At 36.5% G+C, this 17,304-nt stretch overlaps 1 protein-coding gene across 1 annotated transcript; it reads left to right on the top strand.

The window, feature by feature from the left end:
• Positions 1-1,590: 1,590 nt before the first annotated feature.
• LOC142101493 (olfactory receptor 8G17-like) lies at positions 1,591-2,526 on the top strand. The gene has a single exon (XM_075185948.1). The coding sequence runs from the start codon at positions 1,591-1,593 to the stop codon at positions 2,524-2,526; it is 936 nt and encodes a 311-aa protein (XP_075042049.1).
• Positions 2,527-17,304: the final 14,778 nt, after the last annotated feature.

Genomic DNA, 17,304 nt, shown 5'->3' with positions numbered 1-17,304 from the left:
TATTTAAAGTTAATCTAGGACATGCCCTATCCCAACTATAAACCTGCCCCCACATTTTAAATTTACCTCCCCCTCCAATGCAACATGGTTTTGCCTATATGCAAAGTTACTCCTTTTTATGCTTTGCTCCCCTTAATGACTCAGGCCCATCATGCTTAAGTGAAAGTTTTATAACAGTCTCTCTTTAATATCAGCTAGTACTAAAATAGTAATTTAGAAGCCTTCAAAGCCTTAAAAAGCTTTAAAATTTATATTTTCAAATATAGAAGCCTTCAGTTATTGTGGGAGCAATACAAGAAATCGAGCTAAAACAATATAAAAAATGTATCCTTTAAAATGCAATTATGAGAAATACATTTTATATTAAAGTTATAAAAATGGAAATAGATTTATATTATGAACTATATTCATACTTTATTTATTTATGTTTAAATTATAGTTTTTGTTTGAATCAATAAGATTAATGAATCAATTTGCTGAAAATCAAACTATTGAATCATATTGGAACCCTTCCATGAACTGAACCTCAGATAATCTCTCATTTCACAAAGAGAAAGAAGAGAGATATCAGTAGTCTGTTTCTTTAACAGAATGTTTTGCCCTCCTTCTAACATCCATCATTCTGTCCTCTCTAGCAGCTCTAGACAGCCAGTTGCTCTCCATGTGTTGTGGAACTACAAGTCCCATCATACCCTGCCATCTATTGGCTGGCTATCAGCTAGCAAAACATGCTGGGCGTGTAATATCACAACACTTGGAGGACCACGTGTTGTTCAAACCTGATTTATAGCACTTTGATCCATTGTTCTTTTTCTGAAATTACACATTAAGCAATCTAATTCATGCCATTTGGACTGACATAAATTGAAAGAAGATGAATGTGGGATACCAGTGGGAGCAAGCACTATAGCATTATAAAACATTTTAAAAATGGAAAGCCAAGGTTTGATACTCATATATTATATTACAGATGAAAATATACCAGTGGATTTCACCTTTATAATGTTGTGTCACACCTGTCCTCTGCTCACTTTAAAAATATATATACTTATCCTTAAATATTGTAAGATTTGCTGAAATAATATAATCACTAAATTAATCCCATCATCATCACCATTTATTTATATAGCGCCACTGATTCCGCAGCGCCGTACAGAGAAGTCATTCACATCAGTCCCTGCCCCATTGGAGCTTACAATCTAATTCCCTATCATACACACACAGACAGACAGTGAGAGAGAGAGACTAGGGTCAATTTTGATAGCAGCCAATTAACCTACTAGTATGTTTTTGGAGTGTGGGAGGAAACCGGAGCACCCGGAGGAAACCCACGTAAACACGGGGAGAACATACAAACTCCCCACAGCTAAGGCCATGGTCGGGAATTGAACTCATGACCCCAGCGCTGTGAAACAGAAGTGCTAACCACTAAGCCACCGTGCTGCCCATGTCTTTTGATCCTATGAGTGAGAAATCTGGCACACTCCATTGATATCACTATAATAAGTTGATTGCTATTGAATATTTAAACTAAAAAATGATTATAACACCTTTCCTTTTATATTTTCTTCAGCACCTCGGCAAAAATCAATGTGTTCTTCAAATGTCACAACTTTGAAATATTTTACTATAAATGGTATTTCAGATGTCCCCGAGCTGCAGGTTCCTATCTTCCTTCTGGTCTTATCAATGTATCTCATCAGCTTTGGTGGTAACATGACCATTCTTCTACTGGTCTGCCTGGATAGTCATCTCCACACTCCCATGTACTTCTTTCTGGGCAACTTGTCAGCCTTGGACATGTCTTCAACAACAATTACGCTTCATAAAGTTCTCGTTATTTTTGTATCTCATGACAAAATTGTTTCTTTCATTGCCTGCATGGCCCAAATGTTCGTGTTTTCATCCTTTTCCTGTGATAGCTTATTTATTCTTACAGCAATGAGTTATGACCGCTATGTGGCCATCTGTAATCCTTTACGCTACTCAACAGTCATGAGTCCTAAAGTATGCATCTTGTTGGCCATAGTCTGCTGGGCCCTAGGTTTTTCACAAATTCTTCCTATACTTGTTTTTCTCGCAAGCTTCACAATTTATAAATCGAGTAACATCAATCATTTTTTCTGTGACATCGTGCCACTAATGAGACTATCCTGCAACGACACGTCGTCCTTAGAACTTTTCATTTTTATCAATGGAATTTTTATGTCTACCTTCCCGTTTCTCCTAACATTCTTCTCGTATGTCTTCATTATTCTCTCCGTGCTGAAGATCAAGTCTAATTCCGGCAGACGTAAAGCCTTCTACACATGTTCCTCACACCTTACAGTTGTGATTCTTCTATATGTGACACTTGGCTGCCAGTACTTGATACCAACCTCACAAGATAATTTGGACTCTAATAAAATGTTTTCTCTTTTTAACACAGCAGCTGTTCCCATGTTAAACCCAGTGATTTACAGTTTGAAAAATAAACATGTGAAGTCAGCCTTAAGAAGGAGATTGAAGTGTCAAGTTGCCATATAAATAATTTCTGTCTAAAGAAAAGAGAAGTTATGATATATGATGTATTGCTGTACCCTGTTATTCAATAAGAACTTATAGGGGTATATTTACTAAACTGCGGGTTTGAAAAAGTGGAGGTGTTGCCTATAGCAACCAATCAGATTCTAGTTATTTATTTAGTACATTCTACAAAATGATAGCTAGATTCTGATTGGTTGCTATAGGCAACATCTCCACTTTTTCAAACTGCAGTTTAGTAAATATACCCCTTAGACTTCTCAGGAAAACTGGAGGCCACAAAAAAAGACATCTGCATCCTCAGCTAATCCCAGGTCAACTGTTGAACTTGTAATGAACCGATAAATATCAATGGAAACAATTTTATTGTATTTATCACTCATTTTTGAAGATACAGAAATATTAAGCTTAGATATTTCTAGTAAAGAATAATAAAAAAAGGAGGGGGCATTTACTGAGAAATGTAAATATTGCAGTAACCCATAGCAACCAAAGAGCAACTACAGTAACTATGATAGTGTAAGTACGAAAGCAAGTGCCAAATTGGTTGCTCTGACTTATTATGCATATTTGCAACTAGTTATTATAAAGAAAGAAGCAAAAAAAAATTATTTTTAAGAGCCAGAGTTTATGGGCCTGAGTCATTAAAGAGAACAAAGCATAAATATTGAGTAACTTTACACCTGGGTAAAACCATGTTGCATTGGAGGGGGAGCTAAATTTAAAATGTGGGGGACAGATTTATAGTTGGGACTGGGTATGTCCTAGATCAACTTTAAATTTCAGTGTAAATATAAAGCTATCAAGTTTTTGTGTGCTAGATGAAAAAAAGCCAGTATTTAACTTATGTGTAAAATAATGAACTAATTTGCACCCCTTGCATTGTAACATGGTTTGTCCCGGAGAACGTTTACTCCATTTTTTTGGTTGCTCTCCTTAATGACTCAGACCCTATGGGTATAGATTCATAGATACCAAATTTTATTGTTTTGCAGCAGAACTTCACATTATTCTTACATTTCATAAAGGGGTGTAAATCATAACAATCCAGTTACAGTAATTGTCAAAGAATTTTCTTTCTAGTAAATGTTGTAATAAACATCTATATTCCAACCTTCATTTTCATTTCCATCCATATCAATGTTTGAGTCTGAAAAACCTGTAAGAGTCAATCATGTAGTCAATAAATTGCTATAAGTAAAACTAAACTAGCAACGTTTCTAACAGTTTACTTATCAAATATGTTTATTGAGATTTTCTAATACTACTTACTACTAAAGGTTACAATACTTATAGCCTTAACTTCTAAATAAAAACATGTTAGTCTGCCAAGTGGCAATAAATACGTCTCTACAGGAAAGACGTATGTCCATGCTAATTTAAAATAATACTTTACAGTAAAAACAAACTAAAATGCCAATACAGAATCAACGGGTCTATATAGTGATCAAATTTGAGCTCTGTTTTTTAGGTCACAATGACATTTTTGGTCAAAAGGAAAATAATTCTCTTAAATAATTGGGCTCAAGGTGATATATCATAGGTAAGACAACAGTTAACAGATATATCCCATATAGCTTCTATATCTGTGCCATCAGAGAGACATTCTATATAGAGTAATGTACAATATATGATGTTCATCAGTCTGTAACCAAATGTGTTTTACAGTCTTCCAAATAAAACTATAAATTTATTGAAAATATTACAGGAAATATTTGATTTAGATATCAATGAAGTTAGCTCAATGCACATTTACAAGAAGACATGAGTGAGTGCAACAACAAAATTAAATACTCACCCGGGGATTTTAACCATTACAATAGCCTCTACTTCTTCTACTCTACTCTACTAAGATTTAGAATTTAATTTCCTGAAAAGGTAAATTGCGAATTTGGTAACTCCTTCTATTAATGAAAATTATCATTTACATTTTTTAATTATTTTAGATACAATTATAAGTATTTAAGTGTAACTTGTGTAGCATACAGTTTTTGCAATAGGCTACATCGTATATAGTTTTTTTATGCCCTGTTATTTTCTAGCTGTATTTTTACAATTCTGTAAACTAAAGCTAGCTAAATTATCACCTATAACTAGAAATAATAATGCCTCCTTTATCTGTGTATTGGTGAGTGTAAAATTTAAATTAAAAAGAGTTTTACTCAGCTTAATCTGTCTGCCTTCAATTCCATCGAAATAAATTAGCAGGAAATGTTAAAAATGATCTAGTGTTTTTCGCCTAACTTGATTGGACAATGGAAGTTAAAGAGCCCAAGCTAAGAAAAAAAAATACTGTTTGTAAGCGGCACTCCTAGGGTAGTAAAAATTAAGGGTGTTCCATTCATCACTGACTCTACTCCTATAACATCATAACCAACCTGGACAAACTTGAATGTTTAAAAAAATCAGTTTTGTATTGCATGCCCATAAAATCATATGTTTTAAAGGGGATATTTAAAACATTTAAAAATATATGGAGTGATATTCAACAATATTATTCTTAATTGTTTGCTGATTTCCTGCCAGGTACTCCAACCTGTGATTTCAAATTATACTTTTTATTTTGGTCTAAAAAGCTTTTGTTACACAAGTATTTTTTTATTTTTTTAATTTTTATTTTTGGAAGGTCAAATAACAAACAAAACCGATATGCAGTGTCAGCAAGAAAAAAAAAACCACATCACGTAAAACATGATATAAAATCAACAGAATATCATAAAAAATCAGTGCAAAGAGGTCAAATTACGTGTATAAAGAATGACCAGAATTTTTTTATTTTTTTTAAAAGATGTAAGGGAGAGAGCGAAATGCCGCGAAAGAGGAGGGCATAATGCAGGGAGAGAGGAGAAGAGAGACTAGAACAGAGCAGAAAAGGAAAGGAAGAAAGGGATTCTCGAAAAGAGGACGGATATATGTAGGTGTAGAGTCAAGTGAAAGGGGAGTGAACGATCTTGATGTCCTATTGATGATGCTGGTCATGTATTCCAGGCGCTGAACCTGCCAAACTCTGTTAATAACGGCCTGAAGCGAAGGTGGAGATTGCTGCCTCCAGTCTGCTGCAATTTGGCAGGTAGCTGCCGTCAGGATGTGCCTAGCTAACTTGTTTTGGTGTTGAGTCGCCGCTGGCGATCCCAAGGGCAAGAGAAAAAATTTAGGCTCTAATGGTATTGCTATCTGGAGAATCGATTGGATCAGGTGTTTAATCTCGGCCCAAAAGTTTGTTAATTTGGGACAAGTCCACCATATATGGATAAAGTTACCCTCATGGGAGCACCCACGCCAACAGCGATCAGAAGAGTCTGGAAACAAGTAGTTTTAATAACCGCTTAGTATATAGACCAATCAGTCTTATCAATAACATGGTATACAGTCATTATCTTTATTACTAAGACATATTTAATACAAACCAAAGTTTCTTAATGAATCTCTTAAAGATCTAAGGGGCATATTCAATTAGCTTTTGGATTCGCGGTAACGCGCCGGAACAGCCGCGAAACGTAATACACGGTACCGCAATAACGTGGATTTTCTTTCGCAGCCCATAGGGTTGCGAACGAAAATCCGCGTTAATGCGGTACCGTAATACCCGCAAGAACGCGCACTTTTCGCGGCAACGCGCGTTGCCGCGAATCCAAAAGCTAATTGAATATGCCCCTAAATGTTTAATTGTTTAATGGTGATATTGCAGAAAGCTAATCATAAAGTTTGGCCATCTGTTTTTAAATGTTTTTAATATTTAATATGTTATGAGGGACACATGAATAAAAGAATACAATTCAGCCTTGTACAACCATAAGGAGTTATAATCTTATATAGAAAACACATTCGGTATACAATATACAACACCTGATGTGATCAAGAAGGACGCTACATATTTATGAAAATAACGATTAAAAATGAAACATTTAGTATAGTGAATGGACTACAAGAATGTGAGGAAAGTAGCATAAAACCAGGAGGATAATTAAATTCTATAAACAACCCAACAACTGACGGATCAACTCAGCAGAATGAGAGACGCCACAGTGCACCATCAAATGCAGATTTGCTAGTAGACAGGGCCGGACTGGTCATCTGGCACTCCTGGCATTTGTCGGAAGGGCTGATGGCTGTATGGGCCGGTCCAGTACCCTGCGCAGCGATCATGTGAGTATTTGTACATTTGTATACTCACATGATCGTGGCGCAGCGGGGGGGGGCTCCGGTGCCGCAATCATGTGAGTATACAAATACTCACATGATCGCGGCGTCAGCGTCTCTCTTCCCCCCTTCCTGTTTGCACTGAATGTGCAGTGGTATCGCATAACTTTTAGAGGGTAGGGAACTCCCTCTATAATCCAAAAGGTTCCATTTAGTGGGAGCACAACTACTTTCCCAAGAAGCGCAGATAGCCCTAATATATATCAATTATCATTAAATCTCTAGGTCCCAAGGGTAAATCAGCAACATGCTGATTACATAAATCCAGGAATGATACAGAATATTAGGAGTAAAAGATTAGCTAGAGTGTGGAACATTTTCTCTAGAAAAGAAGGGAGAGTAACAGACCCACAAGTAAATAAGGATACCTTTGCTCAAACTTTCTGAGGTATAAAAAAACTTAACCTAAAAGTTAAAAAAAATGATGGAAGTCTACAACCCTAAGTAAATATATGAAAAATAAAACCACTCCTATGGGGCTTAAGGATAAAAAAAAAGACCCCACGTTTATCTCTGAAGAGAAAGATTTCATAGAAAAATGGAACAAAACATTGGACACTTGTTTATTTTCACTTATGACATTAATTACTGAAAATAGGGAAACTTCTCTATCTAAGATAGATTACAAATTAAAACTAATACAGGATAGACTCAAACCTATTGAGAATCTAGAAGATTTTACAAATCTGGAGAAATTAACCCTCAATAAAATCAAGGGTACTGAAGAAGAAGTAATCAAAAATTAAGGAAAGGAAATTCATAAGAGACCTAAAGGATGTCAATTTAGGCTACCACAACATTACTTTAAAAAATCCTACAGGCCCATACATACATAAGCCAAAACAAAATAGGAATTGGGAAATTTACAAATCTATTACATCTGACACATCTGAATTCAGATACAGGCAATTATGATCTCCCTTAATATAAAAAAAACACTAGTGTTTAATAAGAGGAAAAGAATCTATAAACTGCTAGACCCCAGAGATTTGGGGACACTGAATAAACCTATAACTTAAACCTAAAACAAAGTTACCAAAAAGGAGCAAGAAATACGTACTACAAACTGACACAAGGACAATCTAGTCTCTTGAACAAACTCAAACGGGTTGAAAAATACCCCACAAGGGACAGAATTGAAGAATCCGATGCAGACAGCTATATAGACCATTTTTTAGAGTTAGCCCAAGAAACCACACAAATTCCACTGGAAGTAAACAAACCAAATTCCCTGAGCTTGACAAAATAAAAAGGAAGGCCAGAATCCCAAGAGGGAAGCAAGGAAGGGGAAGGGAATTAAGAGAATTAGGGACAAGACTCCCAAAAAAAACAAAAAAAAATGAATCGCCAAACTCATCCCAAAGGAATTTTCAACTTAACTAGCCTAGAACTGACAAACGACCAAACAGAGCTACTCAATAGAGGCCTAACATTTGCTCCAACAAAGTCACTCAATAAATTTAAATCATACATCGATCTCCAGAAATTTATTAGTAAGACTATTCTGAAAATGTTCTTTTTAAATACTAAATTGGCACCTAGATCAGAACCGAGTAAGGCTATTGAGAGTCCACAATATATACATACCATTTTGAGGAATAAATCTACATTTTATCAAAAAGGTTCATTCTTAGACCTCTCAAAATGTCTAAGACCTTTCAAAAAGATCTTTAAAAAACTTGTAAAAAATAACCTTAAAGCAATGCCTACTAGATCCAAGAACAAAAATACCAGGAGCAACAACACTAAATTAGAGAGACAAACATTGAAAAGTTTGGAACAAAAGAAGGACATAGTCATAAACCAGCTGACAAAGGGGGTGGGTTTATGATGCTGGATAAAACAAACTACTTGCAGGAATTGGAAAGGCAATTAGAGGATAGATCCACATACAAATCATTCCCAAATGACCCTAGAGAACCTATAATGGTGAGTTAGGAAAACTCCTCATTGGAGCATTAGAGAAGGACATTCTGACCAAAGCAGAATGTCAATAATTACACATCAAGAACCCAAGACTTCCCATTATATATTGCTTACCTAAAATACATAAAACAATCATTAATCCACAAGGTAGACCAATAGTATCAGGTATCAACTCTTTGACAACCAACCTCTCCTGTTATGTAGATACCTTACTTCAACTCACTGTCATGAAACAGTGAAGCCAGCTAAGGTACACCAGCCACGTATTACAGATATTGGACAATATCACTTGGCACACAGGGTACACACTTATAACATGTGATGTTACCTCACTATACACCGTGATTGACTACAGAGCAGGATACAAACATGTCAAACATATCTTTACTGCCGAGACAGACATTCCCAATGAATAAATCAACTTCATTATGGAAGGAATTTGGTTCATCTTAAACCATAATTACTTCTGGTTCAATGGGAAGAACAGTAAACAGGTTCGCGGAACCGCAATGTGTGCGAAATTTGAGCCCAGTTACCCAAACCTGTTCATGGCCAAATAGGAAAGCAATACCATTTGGAATATCAACCCTTATTCGTCCCACATTCTAGGGTGGTTTAGATACATAGATGATGTGTTGTGACTATGGACCAGAACTAAAGAACAACTGAATAAATTCCAAGACATCCATATCAATGACTTAAACCTTTGATTCGCTGCCCACACCAGTAAAGAAAGATTATAATTTTTAGATCTGGACATTTCCATAACCGAGGGCCAAATACAGACCAAAACATTGCTGATTTAAATTCCTTTATTCTGACCTCCAGCAACCACCTTAAAAATGGTGCAATAATATCCCCAAAGAACAGTTCACTAGAGTCAGACGCAATTGCACCAATCTAACTCTAGATAAACCGATAAACAAGCCTAAGAGGACTCTTTGCAGAGAGGCAAATATGACAGGGGGGTTGTTATAATAGCTTATGAAGAAATCAGGGATACTAACAGGAAAGTACTTTTAGAGCCAACATATATTTATTACCACAACTCAAATGACCTATCCCCACAGGGATGTTCCAACCTGATAGGGAGATTCTTTCAGTTCCCAAAAAGTAAAGAAATAACCACCTTTTTGTAACCCAACAAGGGAACATGTCATTCACCTTATTATATGGGAAACTAGACTGTGCATGCATTAAGACCATTATAACTGGCATTATGTATACAGCCTACTTACTTGGAGGCTCACCCAAACCTATCAATCTAATAATCGCAGTGTGTCTGTATCAAGATCATTATAAATGATAACCTGTATGCACATAGGATAACTGGGGGTATACATTTATGATCTGCTAAGAGCAAAAGGTAGAGAAATGCTCTGTAAAGGAATGAACCCTTTCATAACCTTTATGAATTAATAACATCACACAATTATCATGTTCCATTAAGGTTTTTATTAAGGTTTTTATGAGAACCATATTTGTAATAACAATACTCCAGATTTATTGTATAGTACCAAGGCTATATTCGCTTTGCGTTCCAAATGCCGACCTTCCTGTCGGAAAGTTAATCTCTCTCTCTCTCATGACGTCCGTGTGTATTAGTCCCTTTCAGAAGCTGGATGGAATGCTGCAGTCACGCCAGATCCAGGAGTTAATCACCCTCCAATTTATATAGGAGAGGTAACAAGCTCTGCAGATAGAAACCGGACACGGAAAGGGATATACTGCCACTAACTGTAAGTGAACGTTTCCACTCTTCCTGGACACCTATGCCAATATTCAGGATTTACAAACATTAGGAGGAATGTTCATTCAGGACATTGTTTATAAATAGAAGCTTTGTGAATTTTAACTGGTTGTCATCTTTTAACCATTTCACATGTTTGCCTCAGTGCTGAACACTGATAAGAAATAACTTTCATTTCATGTGGTGCATAATATTACAGAGACTTATAAATGTATACAATTGTGTTTTATGTATGTTTTTTTTCTGGACAGAATTGTACATTATGTAAGTTGAATTTAACCAAACTTTTGAAGTAATATGTAATTAATATCCAATAAAGGATAATGAATTGTACAATCACAGAGCCCTAAACTATGCGAAATGGATTTTTCTGAATGGCTTAGACATTTTTAAGTAATGTGGCCATTTAACAAAAGTCTAACAGGAGATATCGGAGATATCTTCCTCATTAAGCAAATTATCGCACAATCCAGCAGTCCCCATAATACTCAATGGGGACTATGGTGTCCCATTGGTGTATATATATATATATATATATATATATATATATACAGTGCTTTTTTTGTAAAAAAAAAAGGTGCCGGAACTCACGTCTTATTAATCTTTTATGAAAAAAAATAAAAAATTATATATATATATATATATATATATATATTTATTCTGTAGCCTTCTTTCTGCTCCCCCTCTATTCTGTAGTCTTCTTTCTGTTCCCCTTTTATTCTTTAGCCTTCTTTCTGCTCCCCCTCTATTCTGTAGCCTTCTTTTTGCTCCCCCTCTATTCTGTAGCCCTCTTTCTGCTCCCCCTCTATTCTGTAGCCCTCTTTCTGCTCCCCCTCTATTCTGTAGCCCTCTTTCTGCTCCCCCTCTATTCTGTAGCCTTCTTTCTGCTCCCCCTCTATTCTGTAGCCTTCTTTCTGCTCCCCCTCTATTCTGTAGCCCTCTTTCTGCTCCCCCTCTATTCTGTAGCCTTCTTTCTGCTCCCCCTCTATTCTGTAGCCCTCTTTCTGCTCCCCCTCTATTCTGTAGCCTTCTTTCTGCTCCCCCTCTATTCTGTAGCCCTCTTTCTGCTCCCCCTCTATTCTGTAGCCCTCTTTCTGCTCCCCCTCTATTCTGTAGCCTTCTTTCTGCTCCCCCTCTATTCTGTAGCCTTCTTTCTGCTCCCCCTCTATTCTGTAGCCTTCTTTCTGCTCCCCCTCTATTCTGTAGCCTTCTTTCTGCTCCCCTTTATTCTGTAGCCTTCTTTCTGCTCGCCCTTTATTCTGTAGCCTTCTTTCTGCTCCCCCTCTATTCTGTTGCCTTCTTTCTGCTCGCCCTTTCTTTTTCTGTAGCCCTCTTCTACTTTCGCCCCTTCCCGCTTTCTGTAGTCAGTATTACTTACCTTCTTTGCATACTTCTTTTCATTCTTCTTAGTTCGATCGCTGCTCCTCCCGCTGCCCTGCTTCCGGCCGACGGAAGCAGGACACACACAAACACACACACACACACACACACACACACACAGATGCGGTGCTGCACTGTAGCAGCACCGCAGAGAAAAAAAAAAAAGTAAAAAATAAAATAAAATAAAAAAAGGTGCCGGAACGCCGTTCCCAGCGTTCAATGGGAAAAAAGCCCTGTATATGTATATATATCTCATGCATTTGCAAATATGTGTAACAGAATTATTTCAGTAAGGTGCTAGCCACACCCCCACATTAGGTTGGCCACACCCACTTGTCAAATGCCACTCCCACTTAGATGGGGGGCACCGGTGCCTTGTCTCGCCCAGGGCACTAAAATGTCTAGTTACGGCACTGCCTTTGGGTCAGTACTTGGATGGCCCTGGACAAAATATGCAGTGAAGGCTGGTTGACAAAGTGTGATGTTAGTAGAAATCCAACAGCAAATCATAAGTTAAAGGCTGATGCAAACTTACATAGAAATTAATAAAACAATGCGTACTAAAAGTTATAACTAGCTATTTATTATTATAGTAATTATTACTAATTATTGCTAAGATTAAACATAACTAATTTAATGATGCATTCAGATCAATTTCATAAACTCCAGAGACAATATCCCAAGTCTATCTCCAATCCATAAGTATCTAGCTCACAGATTCACATTGAGGAACAGACCTGAAACTAGGTATATACAGGCACCCGGACTGTATGTTTCATGTATTCTTGTAATGTACTGTATTTACACATATACTACGCTAGCTGGATGGACATTCTGCTATGCATCTCTGTTGTTGTGATAGAGGCACAGTGCCATATTGCATTTATTTGTGGAGATAATGTATTTTTGTTTTAATGTAGAGCATTTTACTGGTGCAGTTACATTTTTATTTGATGGTCAGGTATATACAAACACATGTAATGGACCAATTATCTTGAGTGTTTATGACTTATTCAGAAAATACTATTGTTCTCCATACTGCCTCTGGCATTCATCATCATCATCATCATCAGTTATTTATATAGCGCCACTAATTCCGCAGCGCTGTACAGAGAACTCATTCACATCAGTCCCTGCCCCATTGGAGCTTACAGTCTAAATTCCCTAATATAGACACACACACTCGCACACATATACATACAGACAGGTAGAGACTAGGGTCAATTTTTGATAGCAGCCAATTAACCTATCAGTATGTTTTTGGAGTGTGGGAGGAAACCGGAGCACCCAGAGGAAACCCACGCAAACACAGGGAGAACATACAAACTCCACACAGATAAGGCCATGGTCGGGAATCAAACTCATGACCCCAGTGCTGTGAAGCACAAGTGCTAACCACTAGGCTACTGTGCTGCCCATTCACCTCCTAAATAAATTGTTTAACAGTGCTCCTCACAGTGACTGAATGACTCACTTGACAATCATGTCTGTGTGTTTGACATTATAAGTAAATCATATTCCCCTTTTATTCATTCTGTTTTTCCGTAGCTTTCTGGATAACATATATCTAGGCAAGAGACCCTGTATCTGTAAATGGCTTTGTTTGTATTTTTGGCTCTTTAAATTAAACTCAGACTCAGAGAGTGAGGCATCAAGTAAAAAATTTACTATGGTTTATGGATTTGTATAGTATATAGTGTACATCTTGGATGGTAGAAGACATCTTTAGGAGTTTATTAACGTGTTCAATGTAATGAATTTTAACTTATAGTTTTGCCAAAGTACAGTAAAAATCGATTTGAGCAGTGCAGTTAATCTAATTTAGCAGCACATACACAATGGAATAACCACATATTAGAGCCAACACACATTTCTATCAGTCACAAATCAGCTGTTGTTCCAGTCCTCAAACTGAGATGCCTGAGGTACTTTCTATTACACTGCTGTTTCTATCTTACTGTTATGTTTTTATTATACTGCAATGTTTCTATTATACTGCAATGTTTCTAGCTTATTCTTATGTTTTTATTATACTGCAATGTTTCTATCTTACTGTTGTGTTTTTATTATACTACAATGTTTCTATTACACAGCAATGTTTCTAGCTTACTGTTATGTTTTTATTATACTGCAATGTTTCTATCTTACTGTTATGTTTAAACCACAGATGATTGCATTTGAACAGAAACATCTTTCAAATGTTAAATTTAATAAATTGCAGGTTCTGTTCAAATGAATGGTTGAACTTTATTCCTGATCATCATGTTAATTTTGTAAAAATTTGAAAGACTATTGAAACAATCTCCAATATCCAAATATATTGTAAGATGCTGTGAGCAGGGTCCTCTCAGAATATGATTCATAGCATGTTAATGGACGGATACTGCATCATGTCGGATGTCTCTTTTTGCAAAACCGTGCGTAATATGAGCTATATAAATACTGCACAACAATGATAATTAGCTATATGCAATTAATTTAGCACAATCTGGAACCATTTGCAGATATGTCATTTTAATATTAATAATGGGCGACTGTGTTACTCAATAGCTGTAAAACTGTTTCAGGTAAGAGATAAAAAACTTATTCTGCATATTTATGTGAAGTGTAATTCTATGGGTAAAAGTGCATGTGTGTGTGTGTGTCTCAGAACCTGCAGGTGCACTGAAGGATGACAATTATTATTATTAGAGAAGTGAAGTATGTTTATTTCTTAGGTGAATGGTTAGTGGAGGAAGTTGGCATAGATGTGATATGACAGATTTGATGCTTTGAATGATTTGTCACAATTATTCTTATAAAACCAATCCTTACATTAACCAAGTTATCAGCCTTGTTTTGGAGGATACAGTTAAAATATATGCAGCATAAATTACATTAATTAATGGCGGTCATTCTACAGCCAACTATATACAGCTTTTATTACTATCTTTTATTTATATAAAGCCAACATTTGTAGTTTTTACTGAACAAAAAGACTTGAATTGTGCACTAATCTTATTCTGGAAGAGGCGAGGGTTTGCCCTATAATTTTATTTTAAATTAAAGCATTGTGTTACATTATAAAGTAAGCGTTGAAGTAAGAATATAATCATTCAATATCATCTTACATAAACAAGAGCACCGCTATAGAACAAGCATGAAACATTGTCATAAAGAGCATGATTGCAGTCAGCATTCAGCAATTCCATGGTCAATACTAACATTATAGCACGGTTTCTAAAGGTTTGAGAGAGTTCCAATTGTGAACCTTTCATTTGCACTTCGGCAGAAAAACACATTTCTGATCCCACTTTGCCAAATTAAAAATAAATCAGTTTTCATACTCACAAACGTTCCACATCTAAAACAGGTAATGTAACTTTACATCAGGGCTGGTTCTAAAGTGGCTGGAGGTTAGACTTTTATATGACACTTAGAGGTAAATTTATCGAGCTGAGGGTTTGAAAAAGTGGAGATGTTGCCTGTAGCAACCAATCAGATTCTAGCTGTCATTTGGTAGAATGTACTAAAAAAAAGGATAACTAGAATCTGATTGCTTGCTATAGGCAACATCTCCACTTTTTAAAACCCGCAGTTTAGGAAATCTAGCCCTAAGAATCATAAAGTGGTAAGTTAATTCTCAACTAAGATTTTCTTGATTTTGAGATTGTGGTCTATAATTTAGACACCAGGGGGTAAGTTTATCAAAGTGCAGGTTTAGAAAAGTGGAGATGTTGCCTATAGCAACCAATCAGATTCTAGCTATCATTTATTTAGTACATTCTACAAAATAATAACTAGAATCTGATTGGTTGCTACAGGCAACATCTCCACTTCTTTTAAACCAGCAGCTTGATAAATTTACTCCTAGATGTTTAATTGATAGAGGGAACAATTTTACATTGCTATTTAAAATTCTGATAAGTGAAACTATTTTATATTCCTATTTTACTAGCAAATATGGTGCAGACAACAAACTACAGAAACATCTCCGGTATCACATACTTTGTGTTTGCCGGTATTTCAGACTTACTGGATGTTCAGGCTGCTGTTTTTCTCTTTGTTTTGATCATCTACCTGGTGACTATTGGAGGGAATGTGACCATTGTCTTCCTGATCTTCTTGGACCCCGCCCTGCACACTCCCATGTACTTTTTACTGTGTAACCTGTCTTGTTTGGACATTATGTACACCACAATCACCTTGCATAGGATCATGTTCACATTCATATCAGGAGACAACAGGATATTGTTGTCAGAATGTCTCCTGCAGCTGCATTTCTTTATGTCTTTAGTCGGAATTGAGCTGTTGATATTGACAGCTATGAGTTATGACCGCTATGTCGCCATCTGCAACCCTTTGCGTTATCATATGGTGATGAGCCAAAAGGTCTGCATTGTTCTGTCCACCACATGTTGGATCTTGGGATTCTTGGACACAATCCCTTTTACTTACATTGTTTATAGGTTTTCCTGCTACACCTCCAACATCATCAACCATTTCTTCTGTGACCTCCTAGCCCTTATGAAACTTTCTTGTAGTGACACCTCTCTCCTGGAGAAGACGATTCTCATCGAAGCAATATTCTCTGGTCTCACCCCCTTCTTGCTCACTCTAATCTCTTACATTAGCATCATAGGTGCCATTCTGAAGATTGGTTCTGCCACTGGGAGGCGCAAAGCATTCTACACATGCTCATCACACCTCACGGTCGTCCTTCTCTTCTATGCTACACTGTCATGCTTGTACCTCCGGCCTGCCTCCATGTTCACCTTGGACTCCGATAAACTATTGTCCCTTGTCTATACAGCTGTCGTGCCTATGTTGAACCCTCTCATTTATAGTTTAAAAAATAAGGATGTGAAACGCGCATTTCAAGGTGTATTGAAACAACACAAAGTAGTAAAAAGGCGTAGTGTGAACACGAATATTCTACTATGAGAATTGCCACTATTCTGCCTTTGGAACATATCCAAAAGGTTAAATAGAGTGTTTTGTCTGGTACTTTTATTGGCACATTACTGGGTTACAGTAAAAAGGTAACTAAAAGGCATACAAATAAAAATACTGCACACAAAAACCACTGCTAATGATATTGAATGTCATAGCTCTAAAGAAAAAGAATCCAGGTTGGAGGTTTATATTATTATTGCTTGTTTGTTTCTTTTACAGCCTAGGAATAACTATATTTGCTGCAAGGAGGGTGAAGTATCACATACCACACTTATTAAATACACACTAGCCCCATTTCTTTTAAAGCTTTCCCATATGATCTAAAGTTCTGCAAATTGAAATATCTCCATTGTTAAGATAGATATAGAGAAGGGTGGATGTCCAAGAACATTTCATGGCTATTCCCTCTGTGTAAGAAAAACAATGTCACACAATTGTATTTATTTAAAGATAAGACATAAAAACAGACAATGGTTTTCCCATTTACTTTCCTGCACCCAACACAAATTAAGAAAAACATTTTGAGGTTAGTGGCCCATTCAGCATGTTTTTAAGTGGGCTCTCTATAAGTGTAGGATGTATATTCGCCA

The sequence above is a fragment of the Mixophyes fleayi genome, chromosome 9, assembly GCF_038048845.1.
Source record: "Mixophyes fleayi isolate aMixFle1 chromosome 9, aMixFle1.hap1, whole genome shotgun sequence".
In the NCBI taxonomy this organism is placed as follows: Eukaryota; Metazoa; Chordata; class Amphibia; order Anura; family Limnodynastidae; genus Mixophyes; species Mixophyes fleayi.
Note: the sequence above shows the minus strand (reverse complement) of the source record. Positions and strands in the feature narration are given on the sequence as shown.